Genomic DNA, 23741 nt, shown 5'->3' with positions numbered 1-23741 from the left:
TTCGAAAGTCATAATATAAGTTGCAAGGGTGCTTCATTAACAGTGCTTAAAAATGTGGGGGCAATTTTAGGTTTGTGCAGGTCATGAGAATAAAAAAAATCTTTTCAGTAGTCCCTCAGCATGCAGAGATAAGAAGTTGCTTAAAAAGTTCAAGACCCACAAACAAAGTTAACTGCATAAATTGTTTATTTTCTCTAAATATTACAATGCATCATATTAATGAAAAAGTACCCTGTAAAAAGTTAAAAGTAACTGAAAACACAAGATAAAATCCTAAAGACAAATATAAAATAGACATTCACAACAATTTTTTAACTCTTGTGATACACAGCATTACAGCAGTGTAAACTTGGACCAAAACAGAACACTGGGTTTTGTGTATACAAACAACATACTCCTTTCGTACACCAAATAGAAACACAAAACATCTTTCTTGATTAATTCAGTTTCTATTTCTGAAACATATTCTGACTTTGTCCACTTGAGAACAGGGATGGAAATTAACAATCGCCCATAGGCCCGAGGCTAGTAGAAATGACCTTGGTCTATTAAAATGATAATTCTACAAGCCTGGAGGGCCTGTAAGTTTTTTGACATGCTGTAAATTTCATATCGTCCTCTTAATTCACCTTGACAAATCACTGTGCTGGACAATCAGCACAACCTTTCAAGTCTCCAAAGTCTTGATGAGTCTTAATGAGTGAGTGAGTTTGGTTTAATGCCACTTTGAACAATACTTCAGTTCTATTTTTGCAGGTTAGATTGATGTTGGAGGAAAGCCCAAAGTGATGCAGGTCATAGACGGCCACCACTTTGGTGAAACACGGTGATGGTGGGGATAAACCTAGTAACAATCTAGGATCTGAACCCATGATCATAGGTGTCTGGCACGCCAAAGGGATGCAATTCTGCACTGTGAATTGCAGTGCCTTTGACAACAGGGACATATGTGGCCTGTTCTTATAAGTTGATTTTTCCACAGTGGGAATCTGACTCTAAACAACTTACAAGTTTTATCGGACCTTATTGTTGCACCGAAGCTACCTGAAACATTACATGTGATGTAAAGGGTTTGCACAAGTTTGAAAAGGCCTTGAATTTCGAGTCTGCTTGAAAAGACATTAAAAATGTACTTTCCTATGCAATCACCAACTCAAATAATTATCTGAAGTGTGTGGAAAAGAGATTGTCTGAAATACAAGGAAACTACCTGTATTTGAATATGGTCTATTTCTACTCCGCAACCATACTTACATCCCTTCATATATAAGTAAATTTGTAAAGCCTTGAGTTTTTGGAGAGACTCAAAAAGGCATATACCGTATTTGATGTAATAAGTGCCCAGGGCGCTCTCAAATTAGAAATAGGGGGCTCTTATTAGAATATTATTTTGGTGAAAAAAACAGTTGAAAGATAAATTTCATGATTTATGCTGACAGACTGAAACGTGTAAATACGACAAATATTTTTCCAGAATTTAATTGCCCATAATAAAGGAAGCATATAACACACGAGTGTGTATTATACACAAATAAATAAGTCTTGTGTACATTGATCAGTCGGAAGGGGTGCTAATTGGGATTGTTCACTTACCAATATATTAGCAAATATCACCGTCTGGTCACCTTTGAAAGCCTACTAGTAACAAGCATGAAATACTCACATCCCCCGCCAATATGACATGTCAGGTGTGTGCAATGCATTAGCTCCTGTGAACTATGTTCACTGGGCCTTTTTGTAAAGAAATATAGTACGTTTTTCAAGATCTGCTCCGGAAACGAGGACTACTGCCATTTTCAGTCTAAATCAAAGTTGTTGCCATGGAAACTCGAAAAAATAACTTTTTTTAAAATCCCAAACTATCAAAAGGCACCAGTTCACCACTAGACCTATCTATGTGCCAAGTTTGGTGAAGAAATATGGTACGGTTTTCAAGATCTGCTCCGGAAACGAAATGTGACGGACGGACGGAAGGACAGACGGACAGCACCCATTCCTATATTCCCCCTCCACTTTGTGGTGGGGGGATAATAACAGCAGTTACCTCCCTCTAACAAACAACCACAGGAACTTGTATTTGAAGCAATTGAAAAAAGGAAATAGGTCTGAAGACCAGTAAGTAAATTGCTTCAAACATTTCTACTGACACAGGACTGAGTTAATGAGTTAGCTGGGTGTGTCAGCTTGATGTGGGAGGAAAGCCCAAAGAAATGCAGGTCTTTGCTATATACCACTTTGATGAAACACATAGATGCAAATCTGAATAGGGAATTGCTGTGCCCGGAAAATTTTGAACAACGGATATCACCTCCATATATGACATGACCCTCTTCCGGATATAAGGGAGAGAGTGACTGAGTTGGTTTGAGACATTTTAAACTGCATTTACGTTATAACATTGTGTGTTAGGTTCATAAGGAAGAACTGTCTGGAGTCATGCAAGCCTTTGCCGTTTACCACTTTGGTGAAACCCACGGGCACGATATGTTACAAATTTATCAGGGCCAGGGACTTACCTGAGTCTAACTATTTTGGAGTTCAAGGGACCTTCAGTAACAAATATTTGGGGTCCATGGCATAAATATGTAGGTCCCAAACTGGCAACCTGTGGCACTCTTCACTTGATTTCCATGTTTTTGTTAATGTCATGATGGGAATTCTGAATCTGAAAGTCAACCACTGACACCCTGAACACCCAAGGCTATTTCCTACCAGAAAAGAAATGGCAGTTATGTGAGACATGATTCAACAGTCACACATTCTTGCCACTCACTGTTGTAAGTTTTTTGCATCCATTCACAATTTGAATGCATATAGGACACAATAGTGAGTGAGTTTTATTTTACGATGCTTTTAGCAATATTCCAGCAGTATCACGACAGGGGACACCAAAAATGGGCTTCATACATTGTACCCATGTCAGGAATCGAATCCATGTCTTCGGCGTGACGAGTGATTGCTTTAACCACTAGGCTACCCGACCATCCCTATAGAACACAGTAAATTGTGATGGATAAAACCTGAGGGCAAACCAAGATTTCAGCCCACATTCATAGGTTCCTGGCGTGCCCTAAGGGATGCAACTCTGCACAGCAAATTGTGGTACCATATACCAGGGTATGACTGACGACCCACACCCCCCTTCCGGCTATAAGCTTACAAGCTTTAGAAGAGACTGGTCTTTTACCCCAAAGCAAAATGCTCATCATTGAACATGAAAACTCATTAGATATCTTTGCCTAAACTATGTGACTAGAAGCCATATAAAACTGTGTTTCTCAAAACAGAATTTAATCAATATTACTAGTGTCAGAATGACTTTAAAAATCCAACCACAAAAAATCAAATTTTACATGTGCCATAATCTATGCCAAGTGAATATTTAATAACTTTCACAAGTATTTTAAATACACTACATTTGCTAATTCAAAAAGATAAATCCTTCTAAAAATATGTTTATCATGTCATCAGTAGTCATGCTATGATTTTAATTTGTAGATGTCCAATTTTTTTCAGACTGCACTTCAAAATAGTGTTAAAATATCAAAATTTATTGAATTTATTGTTTAAATTTGATAAATTATATTCACACAAACACAATTTGACACCAAGGAGCTGTCCACAAGTATTCCATACCAAGTCCTCACTGACACTGAATCATGAGAGTAGCAATCTCATTAAAATCAGATCCTAGTTCTCGTTACCGCCAAACAAAGATCTGTGGACATCCCATTACGGGTAACGTCAGACCGACCTTGCGCAAACTTTGACCAACCAATGGATTGACCAATCAGAAGGGAGCTTTCTTGTGCTTTACGGCACCAATTTCAAATTGGCGACTACGCTTCAAAGCTTATTTTGACAAATTCTGATTACAAATTTGAAAGAACATTCTGGAATGGCTAATAGATGATCTAGATTGTATGGATTCAGTCGTTAAACCCGTAAGTATTGTTCCGAATACCCTGTGTTATACATTTCGAGGTAGAAATCACATTCCATTGTCACTTTCAAAATAAGGTAAGCGACGCTCTGATTAGTCGGATGTAAGGTGTTCTGACGCAACCCCTTATGGGATGTCTTCAGATCTTTGTTCAGCGGTAGCGAGAATTAAGGTCTGATTTTAATGAGATTGTGAGAGTAGGGACGTGATTGAGGTTTCATCAGTTCAGAGGAGTTGAGATCAAAGCATTCACATTTGAACAAACACTAGAACTACGACAATTAGAGTTCGACGAAAGGGAAAGGGTTCGAGAGTGTCCGTAAGTCATTACGCATTGTATACTGATGAATTGGGACTTAAATACTGTGATGCTCATCATGTCCTGAAGTATGAAGCTACAGCACTGAGATCGCTGTGTTGAAACCAGGTGCATAGCTGTTCCGAGTGGTGGCGGAAAGTTACCTTGAACAACATCACAGAGATGCTGAAACCCACAGTGATGCAACAGAAATTATAGTTCATCACCATTTGTCTTATATTCTGTTTTATACATCATTCAGATATATTCCAGCCATGACAGCAACCTGTAAATAATGTCATCTGGACCAGACAAACCAGTGAGTTATAAACAACATCCCACCGTTGGGCTTCAATAACACCGAAAGTCACCGAGCCTGATCCCCGTTCCATTTAGTTGCCTTGTACGACAAGCATTGCCAGCTGGGATCAATTCCACCACGGAATCCATATAGGAATACAGGAACATGTTTTAGGGAGTTCAGTTTCTACACCCATGTGCAACCCTGCTCAATTATCACATTAAACACATCACAGAGCCAGCAGGAAACACAATCAGCTCTTGTGTTTCTTCCTCTTCTTTCGATCTGAATGTCTATGATTATGATTTTCCCTAAGTCCATGTCTGCGGGACTTCAACTCTTTTCTGATTGGCTGACGGAAAGTGTTACTTTCAGAAGATTCAGAAGATGAGGAGTAATGGTCTCCATTTTCTCGGAAAGAGTCTTTTTCTCTTTTTCCTTCTTTCCGCACAGGTTCAAAGGAACTGCTCGCTGAGGAGTCAGAGGAAGAATATTTCCGTTTTCTAGGTTCTCGCTCCTGAATCCTGTGGTCCTGATAGTTCCTGTCACTGACTCTGTCCCTCGTGTTGAGAGAGTTGGCAGACTTCGTCCTGAACGATGGTCTGTCCATGTGATCATCCCTCTCCCTCTCAGAGTCACTGTCACTGTGGTGTTTACTCTTGTGTTTCTTCTCCTTTTTCTTCTTCTTTCTCTTCTTTTCTTTCTTTTTCTTCTTCCTGAAATAACAATTCAACTTTTTCAAATAAATCAATATCGTTTTACCCCCCTTTTTTCAATATTCCAACATTATCACATCATGGGACACCAGAAATGAGCTTCATACATTGTACCCCATTGGATTGGGGAATGGTCCCCAGATCACCGGCATGACCAGCAAATGTTCCAACCATTCACCCCGCCCCCTTACTTCAAAATTAACGTTAGAATGAGATGGTTATGGTAATGAAAACATGCAAGTACTAGGGATGGGATGAGTCCAGATTTACTACCTGGGTACCCACACCCCTATCACCCGAACCTCCCCAGGCACCCGCTGTAGGTCTCAAGAGACAGGTACAAAATGTCCGATTGGAAATAATTTGACCATAGCCCTGGAAAAATGTATTTGGATGTACACATACTAATTAAACAATCTGGTCCTGCATACACTGAAGTAGACAGAAGTTTTATCTTTATTCAGACATATAAAAGTCAGAAGGAATGTGTGCATGGTCAGAAAGAAATGCAAACATTAGTGACTTGTAGAGTAAACATGGAGTTCTATATAATTTTTGTCATTGAACAATATATCACGTGACTGACTAACCAAGGGTCCTGTGGGTACCCGGGTCCTACTCAGTACCCACCAGACCCCAGTACCCGAGTTGCCTGTCACAGGCCTACAAAGTACCTAACAGGCAGCTTGTGCTTAATATAGTGGGTAGGAGGTTCCGGCACTTACTTCCTACTCCTTTTCTCTTCCCCTTCAGAGCGGTCGCTGGCGAAGTCATCAGGGTACAGTTCCTTAAATCCACTGTGTCCCCATCTGCACAGAAGACACTTGACATTATAACACATGGCTACACTTCATCTGCCAGCCGTATAACCAGGGTGTGCAAAATCAATGCCCAATTTGTTAAGTGAGATCGTCGGCCAAAAATAAAATCAGCCTTAGTGGAGCATTAATCCTGTGAATTTTGATAAACTTGTAACAAGTACTAAATATAGCTTTGAAGCAGTTTAAACATCACCATCAGGTCTGTCCACCTGATGGCAGTGTATTCCTTACTTACTTGTTCTGATTTGGATCATGCTTGCGGATCCAATCTCTGAATGATAGACTAGATTATCCAACAGTGCAACGTATTGATTGATTACACCTTAGCCAGGAACAAATTTATTAGCCGTGTTGGGGAAAGTCATGGATAGGTGAAAACTGAGAAAAGTCTGCAAGTATGAAAAGAAACCATTTTGGTCAATAATTCTACAAGCTGACTTTGTCTCCAAACACGAAAATAAATTGTATGTTTATATACTTTTCACACCATGAATTTCTTCCTTCTTTCGATACTGGTCTGGAAACATCCTAGAAGAAAGTTTCCAGCTTAAAAAAACAATACACTCAAATACATCCCACAATCAATATGACCACCAACAAAACAATCGGTCATGCACCGCTGCAGATGCGTGCGATACGACCACAAGCGACCTGATCACCTGACATACCCTGCCTCTTCATTCTCTTTCCAGAGCGTACAGTCTTGCGCAACTGTGATGGTAGAGTGGGCATATAGCGTGTGAGATAGGATAAGTATATAAATACACAATTTATTGTAAAAATTTCAAATTTTAAACTTATCCATCTCACACTATGCATTTATCTCATGGCTGGATGGCGGGGTGCATGTACTGTAGCCTGTATTAGACTACAACTATGAAACGTACACGAGGAAGTGAGTGCTGAACTATGCTTCAATCACATGATAGGTACAATGTTTTGTGTCGTATTTTGGTTTGGTTTGTTGTTTAACGCCGCACTCAGCAATATTCCAGCTATATGACGGCGGTCTGTAAATAATCGAGTCTAGACCAGACAATCCAGTGATGACATCATGAGCATCAATCCACGCAATCGGGATACGATGACATGCATCAACCAAGTCAGCGAGCCTGACCACCCGATCCCGTTAGTCGCCTTTTACGACAAGCATAGTCACCTTTTAAGGCAGGCATGGGTTGCTGAAGTCCTATTCTACCCCGGAATCTTCACGGGTCGTTTTGCGTCGTAAAGGCAAGAACCTCGTGAATGTGTGATCACCAAGGAAAGTGATAAAACCCCTTTGCATTACCAGGCCATAACTATCATGATAGTGGGTACCCATGTGTTGTGTGTCTTCACGCAGGATGTCGGTCTTATAAAAAAAGAACGACCGCGTAACTTTAAACTGGTGATCCTTTTAGGTTACGACCTGTAACCAATTCAGTATATAAGAAAAGGTGAAATACCCCTTCTCTGGCCAATTGGTTCTACAAGACAGGCTTCACATGCTTCTCCTGCAGACAATAGGATGAGTCAGCTTTGAATCTCTTTTCACGATCGTCAAAACTTTCAATCACCCTCTAGGCATTGAAGCATGCTAAGACGAGAAGAGGGAACGATCGACAACACTTTCCCATGAAAGACTTTCCCACGATGTTGGTCTCAAAATGGACTCTGTTGACGTCGGGAGAATGAATCTCACTAGTTGCTAGTTCGAAGAGAAACACTGAATCCTTATGTTCAAAAGGTTCATAGTCCTCTGATAAAGATAGCGTAAGATGACGTTAAGGTCCCAAGCAAGTGGTCGAAAATGGGATAATTGATTGAAGGAGAGCTTGCAATTCAGCTTCCATGGACATCTTCAAACCCACAGAGGTAGCAATGACGGAGTTAATGGCTGCTACATAAGTAGCTAGAGTCGAACCCTTGAGCTTCAATATAGAATGCAAATGCTGGATATCTTCAATCTGCTATGTTTACCAGGACGGTGAACCAATTTATCGCCGGCCACAAGGGCGCGACCAAACGCAGTTGAAGGTGTTTCGTGATGGCTGCTTTCTGCAGAACTCAAGTTGGAAGGCTAGTTGGGGGATAAGCCTAGGCATTGAACCGGGTTTCGAAGAGGTCTACTTCTGGCTTTGGATAAAGTTCAGACAAATCCAGACGGGATAACGCATCGCTATGACGTTTTGCAACCCCGCAATGTGTCTGGCTGGAACCTGAATGCAGAGTCAGCATTAGAAATTGGCACTAGTCCTGTCAGCCTTGCCAAACTGCCCAATAGTTAAGGTATCATAAGGACTAGTAAAAATTGGCCATTTTTAAGGGTTTTGCTATATATGTTATCATTATAAGGACTAGTGGACTAAAAGTTTCTACTGCTGACAGTGAGTCAACTAGTTGGAAGAACTGGGCTGTGGTGGCCAGGAGAGTTGTTGACTAAGTTGAGCCCATCTTTTTGATACACCAAACTACGGATGCGTTGTCTGACTGGGTCATTAGCTGTGATGCTCGTAGAACTTCCGCCAATGAGACTGCGTTGAATTCCAAGTTGTTGATATCGAGTTTGGAGTCATCTGCGGACCAATGCCCTGCAATCTGCTGATCTAGAAGGTGAGCTCCCCAACTGGCGTTAAGGCATCGCACAAACAGATGGTGTGTCAGAATCCAATTCCTGGAGCCACTACGGGAGATGATGATATAACAATGTCGGGGGAAGGATCAGGACTTTGCAGTTGTCATGCTGCAGGAATTAGACACGTCTGTATTGGTTGAAGACACTGAATACACTGTATTGGTGTTTGTGAAGATGTCAACAGACCCAGGAGCTGCTGCCATTGTCGAAGATATAACAACTGTTCGAGAGCTGGTGGCACTAGTGGCTGTACTTTTGACCACCTGACCGGAGGGACGAAAATCTTGCCCAACATTGTGTTGAAGTGAGCTCCTATGAACTGTAGGCCTTGAGTAGGAAATCCATATCGATAGCCAGCCCTACAGATAATTGGATGAAGCCAAATGTACAGTACAAATAACAAATGGCACACACTACATCCCGTCTGCCTATGAAGATCTGATAACGGTGTAAGAATCTACATTGAAATGTTGCTATATGCAATAAACCAGAAGTTGTTATCCACAAAGTTACGTCTTCTTACTGACAGCTACTTGTGCTACACATTAAGGTTTCTTGGTAGTGGTAGGTCCATTGCTCCGTGTCCTAAGATACAGAGTTTGATCGCTGGTCAGTGTTGTGCTTCTGACATTTGCAAAGATAAGTACTCAAATCTTTACAACTAGCACTGTCCATGACAATCAGCAGTTGGAGCTAAGGTCTACTGTCCAATTGTATGATTACATTTTTCACAAAAAGGGTGTTTCTAAATGTGAATCTGACATGTTGAGTTGTCCAAGGAAGATTCCCACCCCCACCCCTAAAATAAATATAATTCTCTGTGAACTCAAACATATCCCCACACTATGGCAATGAGAAAGAGAATGAAGAGGCAGGGAATGTCAGGTAATCAGGTCACTTAGGGTCTGGTTGCAGGGGCTTGCACTGGTGCATAGCCCATTGTTTAGATGGTGACCATGGTAATCATGGGATGTGTTCAGGTGTAATTTTTTTTAAGCTGGAAACTTTGTTCTTGGACATTTCCAAACCAGAATCCAAAGAAGAAGGAAGAAATGCACAGAAAAATTTAGTAGCCTCCACCTTCTACACTGGTCAATTTTCCCTGAACCGACCTGCCAAGATTAGCTGCCACTGCCTTCTAAACAGGACCATTTCCAAGGATACAGAACCGATTTGCTAAACTTAGTTCCTGCTACCTTCTATACCGATTTATTTTCCACAGAAACGGAACTGACCTGTCAGGGTTAGTTTCCTCTGCCTTCTGCAGCTGCCTGGACCAGTATGTGCTCTTCTGTTTGTCCTCATCACTGTCCCCGCTGTCCATGTGGGCAGTGCGGTGACCGCGGCGCCGTCGGTCATCATAGTTGTCTGATCGCTGGTCAAACAAGAAGGAGTTCCGGGAGGCCTTTCCGTGGCTGTCTCTCTTCAAGCTCCGCTGGGTCCACATGTCCGTCTCCTCCACCATCTGATCAACACAGATCACACAGCCATTGAAACCAGCAGGGATTTATCTAGGATTCCTAACTAATTGGCCTTGGCATGCTAACGGAATAAATTGCTCAAAATTGGGATTTTGTATAGTTCTGGGGTATTTAAATATTGCATTCATATTGCCTGTATCTCTTTAATGGACCTGTTATCATGGGCCTGGGGGCTGGGGGCTCGGGGCTGGGGGCTGGGGGCTCGGGGCTGGGGGCTGGGGCTGGGGGCTGGGGCTGGGGCTGGGGGCTGGGGGCTCGGGGCTGGGGCTGGGGCTGGGGCTGGGGCTTGGGGCTGGGGCTGGGGGCTGCCATCTTGTGACATACAGCTCATGTCTCACCCTGTTGTGTGTTCCTGTGTGCCGGATGACATTTCTCAGCATCTGCTTGGTGCTCTTGGAGAACATCTTAAAAGATATCAACTACCAACGCCAACCTGAAAAATAAAAAAAATAATTGTTACACTGCAGCGAGCAATATAACAATTAACAGCTACATGTACAAGCATATCAAATATCTTCTTGCAAGTAATTGGTGATTAATAGTTGATCAAATAAACAAGTCACTGATTCGCATGATTAAAGCTCCAGATAAGATTCATTTTAGTGTCACTACCAAATTAATTTTGCATTGCTTGAATACAAATATGCATGTAAAATATCAATAAGTATAACAACAATGTGCATAAGTAGTTTTTTGTGTGTGTTTAATGCCCAATCTCATTGAAATCAGACCTAAGTTCTCCCTGCCGCTAAACAAAGATCTGAGGACATCCCATTACGGGTCACGTCAGAACAACCTTTCACGAACTTTCACCGACCACTGAAATGACCTCAAAGAAGTCGACATCAGCCAGTGAGAAAGCAGCTTTCTCAAGCTTTACAGCACTCGTTTCAACCTGGCGACTTCCATTTTAGACTACGTTTGAAAAATATGTTGAGACAGTTCTCGATTAAAATTTTGAAAGCTGAACAAACGAACATTCCAGAATGTCTAATATGTGGCTGAGATTGTATGGCAGTGCTTCCCAGATACTGTGCAACGCCTCCTCCATTCAAATGTTTATCCCACGGAAGCGAGAGATAGGCGATAATTTTGATGGAACCCGTTATAGGGGCGGTAACTGTCGTTCAGAATACCCCATGTTAACGTTTTTGAGGTTGCATGTCTAGAAAACACATTCTGACTGTCACTTTCACGATCTGGTAAGCGACGCTTTGATTGATGAAAGGTCGTTCTGACTTGACCTGTAATGGGATGTCCTGAGATCTTTGTTTAGCGAGAACTAAGATCTGATTTTAATGAGATTGGTTTAATGCCACACTCAGCAATATTCTAGGAATATGATGGCAGTCTGTACATAATCGAGTGTGGACCAGACAATCCAGTGACGCACATCATGACTTCGATCTACGCAATTGGGATATGATGACATGCATCAACGAAGTCAGCAAGCCTGACCAACCGATCCTGTTAGTCGCCTCCTACAACAAGCATGGGTTGCTGAAGACCAATTCTAACCCTGATCTTCAGAGGACGCTGTGCATACTCAAAGTAGCCTTTTCAGTTTGCCTGCCTATATGTCAATTCATTCACTTTACATTTCCAACATTCATTTATTCATTCCTTATCAGTGATTATACACTTCCAATATTCATTCATTACACATTTCCAACATTTATTTATTCATTATACATTTCCAAAATTCATTCATTTTCCATTTTACAAATTCATTCATTAGTTTCATTCAAAAGTTAATTAACTCAATCAATGTCTGTAATTTGTTCTCAAGTGGCCTTAATTGCTCAAATCAATCAATGTATGTGAATATAAACGATTAATGTTTCAAATCATATATATTTTCAATGGGTATGGATTCGCATTTTGGGGTACTACCAGTTGATTAGGTACAAGTTATCCAACATTTGATTAGGTACAAGTGGGTACGAGTTATTCAACATTTGGGTACGAGTTCGCCCGAAGGTTTGGGTACGGATCTGCCTGAAGGGATTGTCGAGTTCCCATGTGATTGGTTGGTTGGTTGGTTGATTTGTTGTTTAACACCGCACTCAGCAATATTCCAGCTATATGACGGCGCTCTGTAAATCATCGAGTCTGGACAAGACAATCCAGTGATTAATATCATGAGCATCAATCCACGCAATTGGGATCGATGACATGCATCAATCAAGCCAGCGAGCCTGACCAACTGATCGCGTTAGTCGCCTTTTACGACAAGCATAGTCACCTTTTACGGCAAGTATGGGTTGCTGAAGACCTATTCTACCCCGGCGTCTTCACGGGCCAGTTCCCATGTGAAGTCTTACTGTAAATAATTTCATGTGTGTTCATTGTTTTGTGTTTATTTTGAACAGTGAGTGCCACTCAAAAACATTTCAGTTGGCACCTTTAGCATGTTTAGTTTGGGATGTCATCGTAAATCAAGATACCGATACTGTGTACCCAAAGACGTATAGGCTATATGTCTTTGGTGTAAATAATTCACTGTCTCAGTTATACGTTTCGCCTAGATCTACATAGATCTACATAGATCTACGATTAATTAAAGAAAGAAAATTGAATTTTAAAAATTACAACCTAGTTGATACACACGCCTACAACTAAGTTGAAGCAATGGCGACGACATCTCGAAAAATGATGAAGAAAAGAAGTAAGCGTCATAAATGTAGCGATAATGCGTTTGTCAAACGCAAAGCTTTGAAGTTGAAAACATGAGGTATTGTTGGATAAGAGCGGTCGCTTAGTATTTCTCTTGGGCCTGCTTTTATTGTTTATTCTGAAAATGAAAACCGTGCACTTGCGTATGACTGCACACATTTGCATTTAGTCAATTGGAAACTTGCGGCTTATGTGTCCTGGGTAATTTAAGAAACAACAAACAACTAACCTTCTAATAACGCTCAACGTTGCATTGAGCGTCTTTCCACACTTCCGGTGCAAAACGTCATCAAGTTATGTGTTCTTCGTAGTACGCATACCAAGGACGCTTGTCGTTGAAACAGGTGCTTGCCTGTTCAGAAGCGTGATTGTTTCAGTTCGGTAAGTGATATACTAAACATATATTTACAGAGATTCGGCGATTTTGTAATAATGCTGATATCAATGTCGAGAACGATGACGGCCAAACCATTGTGTTTATTGAAATTTACGATCAAATACAGGAAGTCCCGTTAGTGTTACAGCATATGAGCTACTCTGTTAGGTTTACTGTTAACAAGCATTTGGCTTATTTTCAACCGGCTTTGTTTTACATTTTATTTTAAGCTAAACATTTTAGAGATTTTGAAACATGAGGCACAGTCATTTTAATAATATTTGTGAAATTCGTAATAACAACTATTTTGGTCATTTATAATTTAAATTTGAATTGAACAAAATTACGTAAACAGTCAAAGGCAATAGTTAAGTGACAAAATGCAATTCTAGATGGACAAATCTGTCAAGTCGGATTAGCAATTATTCATTTTTTTAAATTTCACTTGTTGCATGATTTAAAAATGCCTCAGGATGAACTTTTTATATTTTTTGATGTGTTAGAAATAATCAATATTTGAGTTATAAAGCATGCAAGGACTTGTCGGCACAGCAAGTCCGTGGTATACTGTGTCAAAGCAGGGATATTCATTTTAAACTGTTGGTATAGTAATTGGTGTCTCAGTGGGCTTACCACTTAGCACTAAAATCCTGGCATTAGCTTGTACTTGTACATTAAGCATACACACACACACACTAACACTAACACACACACACACTAACACTAACACACACTAACACTGACACCACACACACACACTAACACACACACACTAACACCACACTAACACTAACACACACACCACACACACACACTAACACACACACATATACAGTAGAACATGGATATAACGAACTACAATTTTGAAGGGACTGGAGAAATCAGTTCATTATATATGTTGTTCGTTATATACGTTTTTACTCAGAAACAACCGCCATCTTGGCTAAAACCAAACACAATACACATACTTTCAAACATGTCTCCTCCCGTATCTACCGGTACCCAATGATACAACTTCAAAAGCATTTGATGCAATGATCGGAAGAAATTGTCACAGTAGGTATTTCCCGTGTTACATGTATTTTGATTGCGAAAACGTTATGTTGATCGACATTTAATAGTCAAACTGAATCAAATATGACTTTTAACAAGTCAGAGTATGGCATTTATGATATATGTATCCATTCTCTTGCAACTAAAGTTCATATCAAGGCGTCAGTAGCGTTAATCTGACCATGGTAGTTGTAAATAACAGTGAGTTGTGCAATCTCCTGATCCCTTTACACACGATTTTGCCGTAATTAATGTAAACGTTATTGAATGATGAGCTGATAATGTTTTTTTTCGATGGGGAAGATTTCGTGTCACTGGAAAACTTAGATTTATCAAAAATGTATGTAATTTTTGGGAGCCATGCTTTACCGTGCACTATAACAGAGTTAGCGCTATATTGAAGAGTGTAATAGCTAGGGAACACAGTCATTGCTGCATTGACTTGTCTTAGCAATGTTTGTTTAACAGACGGGATTAGTCCAATTACATGGACAAGTAAGATTAACGTAATGCAAGTTTAACAAAGGTGAATCGTCACCAGTGATTGTGTTGATTCGCCGCCATTGTGTTGATTCACCGCTAATTGCGTACAGTTAATTGTCAGTGACACTTGACACTGAGTGAGATTTCTCAGTTTACTACACACGTCATTAATTAGTGGTATTTGGGCTTGTCAGTGATCAGATATCAGTTCGCTGTATCCGTTAGTTCGCTGTAGAGAGTTCGTTATACACGTAAATTTTATATGATATTATATAGGAGATAAATCGGGGTTCTTTTAACAGCTCGTATCCGTTTGTTCGCTCTATCTGTGTTTGTTCTATCCGTGTTCTACTGTACTTGGAATGCAACATTAAACCCCATTATTTGTTATTTAAAGAAAGAAATACCGTATTCGACGTTATAAGCACCCTGCTCTAATAAGGCCCACGGCGATATTTGCTAATATATTGGCTAGTGAACAATCCCAATTAGCACACCTTCCGATTGATCAATGTACACCAGACTTATTTATTCGCGTATAATTTGCACTGGTGTGTTATGTGCACTCTTAATTATGGGCAATTAAATTCTGGAAAAAATATATCTGTGGTATATAAACATTTCAAGCTGTCAGCATAAACCACAACATTTATCTTTCAACTCTGGTTTTTTTCACCAAAATAATATTCTAATAAGAGCCCCCATATGTCTAATTTTGAGAGCGCCCTGGGCGCTTATTACCTCGAATACGGTAGTATTTGAAACTATGGTATTGCAGCTTTGATAAACAAATTTTTACAGAAACATATTTTTGTAGTTTTGCAGATAATTAACATGGCTGAGACAATGGGAGGCTACAACAAGGATGATCTTCTAAAACAAGCTCAGAATATCTGGACGATGCTGGACGATATGGCGGCAAACAATCCCCAGGGTTACAAACAGTTCATGGACAAACAGATGAAGGAAGGAAAACAGGCCTTGGCGCCACCAAATCCACACATGGTTGTCAAGACAACTATGCTGGTAGGATTGGTTGTTTGGATTTCAATTGAATATTATTTGATGGATTTATTCATGAACATTTTTACTGTTTCATGTCTTTAGTGAGGGCACGCCCCAAGTACTGGTGGCCCAGTCGTTTCAGGCGCTGCAATTCACTGTGCAGAGTTAGGTCCCTTGGGCACACAATAAGCCTATGATCATGGGTACGAATCCCAGTATATGTTGGTTATTGTATGCAAAAAGCTATTTTTTTTCATGTTAATTCTAAAATTTTCCGTGTAGAAAGTTAATTGTGCTTATAACTTTGATTTGTGCGAAACTATGAACAAATGCGCGTATTTCTCTCCATGGAAAAGTTTCAGTAGATTTCTGTTATAATGATAGGGAATCAAAACAGGGGAAAGAGACATTTCCCATCAACCAACTGTACCAGTTATCGCCATCGTCTAAACAGCACGTGATCACACACACCGCTTCCGTTTTACAAATTAAATTTTCTATTTTCTCTGGTATCTCACTCAATTTTTGTATTCATTACAATTGATAAGAAATGCTTTTATCCATTTGTCGTCCTCAAACTGACCAACACCAATATTCACCAAATTCGATTTACACATGCACATCCTCAACTCTATGTACTAAGGATTTTGTGATATTACAGGGTAATATTTCTCTCTTCTAATGAAATCGCGCAAAAGTAAAACAAGATGCCATCACGTGAGCCCTATAACAGGGAGTTGGCGATAATTGTTCTTTGGCAATAACTGGTCGCTAGCCAGTAATTATAACAAATTGACTAAATATTATTACGAAGTTCAAAAGGGCTTAAAAACATCACAATAGACTAATTATGCTGGGATTAGAAGCCAAAAATATAAAAATGTACTTTGCCTTTCGTTTTCTTTTAATCCTATCAATTTCATTCACGGGGTGATGAAATTAAAAATCAAAATGTTTGGAATTGTTATCATAATAAAAGAAATTTCCAGTCAATTTGAAAATAAGCGAAATCTTTAGGCGTTTTATCAATTGCCTAAGTAAGTATTTCAGTAATTTTACACATTGACTGTTTGTTTCAAATTGTTTGTTTGTGTGTTGTTTAACGCCGCACTCAACAATATTCCAGCTAAATGACGGCAGTCTGTAAATAATCGAGTCTGGACAAGACAATCCAGTGATTGACATCATGAGCTTCGATCCACACAATTGGGATCGATGACATGCATCAACCAAGTCAGCGAGTCTGACCACCCGATCCCGTAAGTCGCCTCTTACGACAAGCGTAGTCGCCTTTTACGGCAAGCATGGGTTGCTGAAGATCTATTCTACCTCGGATCTTCACAGGTCACACATTGACTGTAACATATATGATAAGCAATGCTCAGATGAAATCATTAGTTTGTGTCAAATTTCAAAGTAAAAAAATTTCACCTCACCTTAATTTTTTTACAGAAACCTGAAAAAGATGAACTGTACATCAATTTTTGTTCATGGGCTAAAGTTCCGGGACCAAAAACCCCAGATGATGCTGTTCCTGTGATTGGAGTGCCAATTGAACAGATGGAAGACAGAACCGGTATTAATCTAAATCGGCATCAGTCTCAATAAATCAGATCTATATTCATCCCATTACACGTCACATCAGAACGACCTTTTCGCGAACTTTGACCTGTAATGGGATGTCCTCAGATCTTTGTTTAGCAATAGCGAGAAGTAAGATCTGATTTTAATGAGATTAAACCAGCATCAGTTGTACTCTCAGGAGGAAGGGGAGAGAGTGAGTGAGTGAGTGAGCATGGTTTTACACAGCTTTTTGCAATATTCCAGCAATATCACGGTGGCAGGTGTACTCACAGGAGAGTGAGTGAGTGAGTGAGTTTTTACACCGCTTTTAGCAATATCACAGCAGGGGACACCAGAATGGGCTTCACACATTGTACCCTTGTCGGGAATCGAACCCGGGTCTTCGGTATGACGAGCGAACGCTTTAACCACTAGGCTACCCGACTGCCCACTCACAGGAGAAAGGTGTACTTGCATGTTTAGCACATTGGGGCTACCAGTGGTCTATCTGGGATTTGGGGCATGAGGGTAGCCTAGTGGTCAAATAATTTGTAATGTATTTACCCAAACCAGAAGTGTTCATAACTTTGCTATTAACATAGCTAGAGGCATAGGACCTTCTGTTTCAAAGTTGTAGTGTTTGCATGCCTGATGTCACTTATGAAGTAGTCATAATTGTTCAGTAAATTTCTGGAAATGGCATCTTCCCAAGGCAAGCGTGTCCACAAACCTATATCAAAGCCTTGTTTCTACCCTTGCCACATCAAGGCCACTTTTCTTGGCTCGACCCTGGCGCCCCCTCTCGTGATCACGAGTTGTGCCCCTTGTAATGAAAATGCGATATCCAATCAGATCAGTGTTCTTATCTCGTATAGCTTCACAAAGATGGCGACTACCTTAGGCGACGACCTAGTCGATCAGATAACAAGACGATTTCATCCCTGACACAAAAACAAAGGCAATCGTTGAGGGATTTTAAAAATGAAAAAGACATATTCGGGTCAACAAAGACAGGCAGCAGTATGTCACTTTCATATGAATATGTACCAGTCATGGATGTTGATTTTGTGAAACGCTCTTTGATTGGACTATCGATATGTGCTAGTGGACACTCTTGCCTCGGGAAGATGGGAGATGGTGGTGAATAGGCTGGTTTAAATGTAAATACCTTTCTAGTTAAAAAGTAGTTCCTGCTATGCGACTCCCATCTTCCCGAGGCAAGAGAGTTAACTGGCTATAAAAGTCCAGTTTCTGCCCTTGCCGAACTAGGCTGGTATTATGGAGTTACATTTTGGCTGGACTAATGAGTCTATGCATAGTCCAATCAAATCGCGCACCGAAATATCGAAATCCGGTTCGTAAACTGTCGTGCAGATTTCGATCGATTGCAGGATTTGCAAAGCATGTGCATCGCCAACTCGTTGTCAGCAGATATTTTCCAAATCTTTTCATGTTTTTAATGAAGGTGCTCACGTGCCCGTTTTATCACAATATAGATCTTGATTATCGATCAGACCATCCTGACTGGGTGCCACCATTTTGTTTGAAGCAAACGCAAGTGATACGAGAGGTGGAACCTGATTGGCCCATAGGAGAGGCTTAGAAGGGACATAACTGGTAGTGGCCACTGGTGGCGCTACGATCGAGCCCTGTTATTCCAGCCTAGTTCGGCAAGGGTGGAAACTGGACTTTTAAAGTCAGTTAACTCCCTTGCCTCGGGAAGGTGTGCGACCCCATTTAAATATTTATCAGATCGGCCCAAGTTTATGAGACTGGTTTATCACATCAATAACACCAACCAGTATCCATTATGTCATCCAAAAGGTTACAATTATAATATAATATTATTGTATAATACACATACCGTATTCGACGTAATAACCGCCCCGCTCTAATAAGCACACACAGCGATATTTTCCAATTTATTGGCTAGTGAACAATCCCAATTAGCACCCTTCCAACTGATCAGTGTACACAATTCGAGTACATTTATTTGTGTATAATACTCACTCATGTGTTTTATGCACCCTTAATTACGTGCAATTAAATTCTGGAAAAATATATCTGTCATGTATAATATGCACAAACTTTTCTTTTGTATCATTTCAGGCTGTCAGCAGAAACCATAAAATTACAATCTTTCGACTCTTTCACCAAAATTATATTCTATTAAGAGCCCCCTATTTCTAATTTTGTGAGCGCCCTGGGCGCTTATTACGTCGAATACGGTAATTATTTCCAGTTACAGAATATGATTTTTCGAAAAACAAATAACTCTCTTGGTTTCACGTTTATTTAATATTTTAGATCGCTATAGGATGACATCTGTCTCCTTCAATCCACAAGTGTTAGACAAATACGGCCGAGACTCTTCCAACTTGACAGATCGAGACACACTGATTAATCTAGCCATGGACTATATAGAAGATCAACAAAAAGTCAAAGTGAGTCGGCGTTACACAATACTTGACAGAGACACACCGCACAAAGGCTGCCTCAAACATATTCAGAAGAGCTTCACTTCCAAGAACAAAGACGACAAAGAATTTGAGTCCAATCTTGAAAACCTAGAAAAGTCCTTTGGCCCTCTAGGACATGGTGGCAAGGATAAATTAATGGAAGCACTAGCCAATATCAGTGTCGGTGACAGCCAATCAAATTCAAGTATTCCCAAATCTGACCAATCACAAATCAAAATGCCTTTTGAGGAGAAAACGGCAACAAGGTCAAATTTGATTGAAGAAATAGCATCGGATGTTGTGTTTTTAAGGAAACCAGAGTACAGCATGGAAACAGTTGATGTGGACAGTGGAAAATGTGTGCAGGTGAAAATTTCTTTACCAGAAGTGACCAGTGTCCAGGAGTGTGAATTGGAAATATCCCAGGTGGGTGCAACGTTAGAAATTGGCACTAAAGTACTCATGGAAATGGAAAAAACCCTGTTTTTCTCAATTTAAAAATCGACACAAAGTGTTACGTAGCTGTAAATACGAAATAACAAAACAACTCGAAAAGTACTAGTCTGGATTTGCTAGTTTGATCTCCGTGAACAATACAAAATGTACTTTACAGGAGGTAATTTGTCGGCACTTTCAACATTCAAAAATAAAAACTAAGTCCAAATTGACATACATTGTAGCAGAAACAGACTATAGGCATTATGCACCTGTTCTCACCTGTCGAGGTGTCATAGGTCACCTTGATCTACTTATACCTGGTTATGCCCTGTTTCACAATAGTCTGTTTTATTCACGTGTAAAAAGGCATTAAAACATTTGATACGCTGTATTTGTGCCACGGCCCAATTAGTACTAATTTAGTTGTTTGAATATTTACATATTTTGTATATTAACTGCATTTATTTAAGACCTGAGGTCGAAAAAACAGTTTTTTTTCATTTCCATGAGTACTTTAGTCCTGTAGGCCTTACCAAACTGCCCAATAGTAAAGGTATCCTAAGGACTAGTAGAAATTAGTCCATTTTAAGGGTTTTGCTATATGTTATCATTATAAGGACTATTGGACAAAAACTGTGAGTTTCTAACCCTGGGGTCGGCTTTAAATATTCCCAAACTGGAGAGTTAAAATGTTCCCAGTTCATGTTACATGTTGTTATATCTAAGCGACAGGTCATTTGAATACACAATGGTCATTTATCAAGGGAGGGACAGTTTTGTTTGTTTGTTTATTTGTTTGTTGTTTAAAGCCGCACTCAGCAATATTCAAGCTATATGACGGCGGTCTGTAAATAATCGAGTCTGGTCCCAACAATCCAGTGATTGACATCATGAGCATCAATCCACACAATTGGATACGATGACATGCATCAACCAAGTCAGCGAGCCTGACCTCCCAATCCTGTTAGTCGCCTCTTTCGACAAGCACAGTCCTTTATGGCAAGCATGGGTTGTTGAAGACCTATTCTACCCCGGATCTTCACGGGTCGGGAGATCATTGAGATTGGTGTTAGGACTGCATCATACTTTGCTGACACCCCATTTTATGTAACATATTTTCAATTTTAATTTCAATTTGAATGATGGTTTGTTTGTCAGACTTTTGAGCAATAGAAATGCTAAGCAAGGCATCACATATTCATAATTTCATGACTATAAAGTAAATAGCAAATATAAGTCTTACTTGTAGTGTCGATGCACAGCCATCAAATATCATAATTGAAATTCTGAGCAACGTGTGTCTTGGCATCTTACTTTCTGTATCATACGGAAAAGTTGTCACGAGCTACAATGACTTAATCAAGCCCTTTTCTTATCGCGATGTTCATTGGCCAGATCATATTTATATTCATCTAATCACGATCAGTATTGGATTGATTTGTTGTTATGGCTCATCCTCCATTTTGTTTATTTAACTTATTGATATTTCCCATTGACTTATTACATTTCTTGGGTCCAAGTCATTGACCTATATATATAGCTTTTTGTGACAAAATCACTGGTCCTTAAATAATGTTTAATTTATGGGGAAAAATAATTTTAAAAAATGAAACTCATTTTTTCATGCCCCCACCCCATTAGAGTTGATAACTTTTGGGCAACCCCCTTCTTTTGCTGAGTCATTTTTCCCTCCCTTTCACATATTCACTACAATATGAACAGTCAAAATTCTAAAGTGCACAACTGCCCATGGCTGGGGAAAGTGAGACCGCCTCCATGGTCCAGTGGTAGAGCATCCACCCGGAGAGCGGAAGGTCCGGAGTTCGATCCCCGGCCGCGTCATACCAAAAGACGTTAATAGATGGTACTTGTTGTTACCCTGTCTGGCACTCGGCATTAGGGGCTAAAACAAGGACTGGTCGGTTCGGAGTCAGTATACTGTGTCTGAGTGGGGTATTCATGTTAAACTGCGGCATGGTATCTCAGTGGGCTAGCACTATAAATCGGCATCAGTCCGGACTAGTACAAGCAGCCACACACACTTGCATGCACGTCACTATATAAGTGCAATAATCTTGGACGCGACGTTAAACCCAATTTCACCTCATTTCATCACACCTGGGGAAAGTGATGGCCGTGTCCTTGTTTAAATCATGATTACAGATTCCTGGGCTAAAAACTAGAGTCCAAATATTGGGGGGGGGGGGTTTCTGTAAAACCAACTGTTGAACTGTTTAACCAGGAAACGTGTTCTAAGGGGAAAATTGGGCATCCAAATAGACGTCCCTGTCTAACCCTGCTAACCAAATATTGCCATCTGAAGGGTTACAAGTTATTTATTTTATTATTAGCTTAATTGTATAAGTGGTAGTTCCAAGGAAATGTCACTAGTCCTTCCTGAATTGTTCTAGTCTTGGACTAGCGGACCTGTGTTAATTTCGAACCCTGATCCGTGTTTCAGGATGATGTGACTCTGCTGGTCCCTGACAGGTTTGAGCTTCATCTGCAACTTCCACATCCCGTGGATGAGGAGCGTGCCACAGCCAAGTTCAACAAGAAACATTCCTCACTCAATATCACCATGCCATGGTCTCAGTGACCTTGGCCTCAACTCATGAAGGACAAGACTTACATTACTCTGTTTTATTTGATGTTTACAATCTCATTAACATCAGATCTTAGTTCTCACTATCGCTAAACAAAGATCTGAGGACATCCCATTACGGGTCACGTCAGAACGACCTTTTGCGAATTTTGACCGACCAATGAAATGACTGACAAGAAATCGACATTGGCCAATAAGAAGGCAGCTTTCTTGAGCTTTACGACACTAGTTTCAAATTGGCGACTACGCTTCGAAACATATTTTGACGTATTCTCAATTAAAGATTTTTAAACTGATAAGAAGAACATTCTGGAATGGCTTATAGATGGCATAGATTGTATGGATATAATCATAAAACCTGTAACTGTCGTTCGGAATACCCCGTGTTAAATATATCCTGGTTGCATGATTAGAAAACTCATTCCGACGGTCACTTTCATGATCTGGTAAGCGACGCTCTGATTGGTTGGATGAAAGGTCATCTTTGTTTAGCGATAGCCAGAACTGAGATCTGATTTTAATGAGATTGTTGATGTTTATGGCTTTGTTAATTACAAACAATTTTGTGCCATGTTGGTGTAATGATACGGTGAGGTCACGATACGAAACATATCAGATACTATGGGTGGGATACAATTTGTATCCTGGCTTAGGGTTTTATGCGATGCACAAATGTTGAGATTGGACGCAAAAAAAAATATATACTGTGTACCTCAGGACGCACAATAACATCCATTGTACCCACAGCGCAGCAAGAGCAGTTATGGGGTCTGTCGTTTCATCCATCAATCATGACCACTGTCCACATGATTATTGATTCATTCCAGGCTGTAAAGTAATCATCTAAACATACAGTACACTTCACCATTTTGTTACTTTACAGGGCCCTCAAATTGCCCGCGCGAT

The 23741-nt window shown here is 40.2% G+C and overlaps 2 protein-coding genes across 3 annotated transcripts; one reads left to right on the top strand and one right to left on the bottom strand.

Annotated features, from left to right (window-relative positions):
- Positions 1-3889: 3889 nt before the first annotated feature.
- Positions 3890-13144, bottom strand: LOC124120186 (uncharacterized protein NKAPD1-like). Its single transcript, XM_046482942.2, has 5 exons — positions 13083-13144; positions 10516-10610; positions 9932-10161; positions 5984-6067; positions 3890-5258 (listed from the first exon to the last, which is right to left on the bottom strand). The coding sequence occupies exons 2-5, from the start codon at positions 10579-10581 to the stop codon at positions 4796-4798; spliced, it is 843 nt and encodes a 280-aa protein (XP_046338898.1). The 5' UTR covers positions 10582-10610; positions 13083-13144; the 3' UTR covers positions 3890-4795.
- A 22-nt stretch (positions 13145-13166) lies between these two features.
- LOC124120184 (PIH1 domain-containing protein 2-like) lies at positions 13167-23010 on the top strand. Of its 2 annotated transcripts, none has more exons than XM_048398043.1 (5): positions 13167-13234; positions 15583-15791; positions 17223-17343; positions 19638-20218; positions 22692-23010. In XM_048398043.1, exons 2-5 carry the CDS (start codon positions 15600-15602, stop codon positions 22827-22829), a joined length of 1032 nt encoding a protein of 343 aa, XP_048254000.1. In that variant the 5' UTR covers positions 13167-13234; positions 15583-15599; the 3' UTR covers positions 22830-23010. The 2 variants fall into 2 exon arrangements, with proteins under 2 accessions (XP_048254000.1, XP_046338893.2); XM_046482937.2 differs by having other exon boundaries at positions 17223-17346; positions 19641-20218.
- Positions 23011-23741: the final 731 nt, after the last annotated feature.

The sequence above is a fragment of the Haliotis rufescens genome, unplaced genomic scaffold (assembly GCF_023055435.1).
Source record: "Haliotis rufescens isolate VD_foot unplaced genomic scaffold, xgHalRufe1.0.p SCAF_18, whole genome shotgun sequence".
Taxonomy (NCBI): Eukaryota; Metazoa; Mollusca; class Gastropoda; order Lepetellida; family Haliotidae; genus Haliotis; species Haliotis rufescens.
This window is presented reverse-complemented; position numbering and strand designations above follow the sequence as displayed.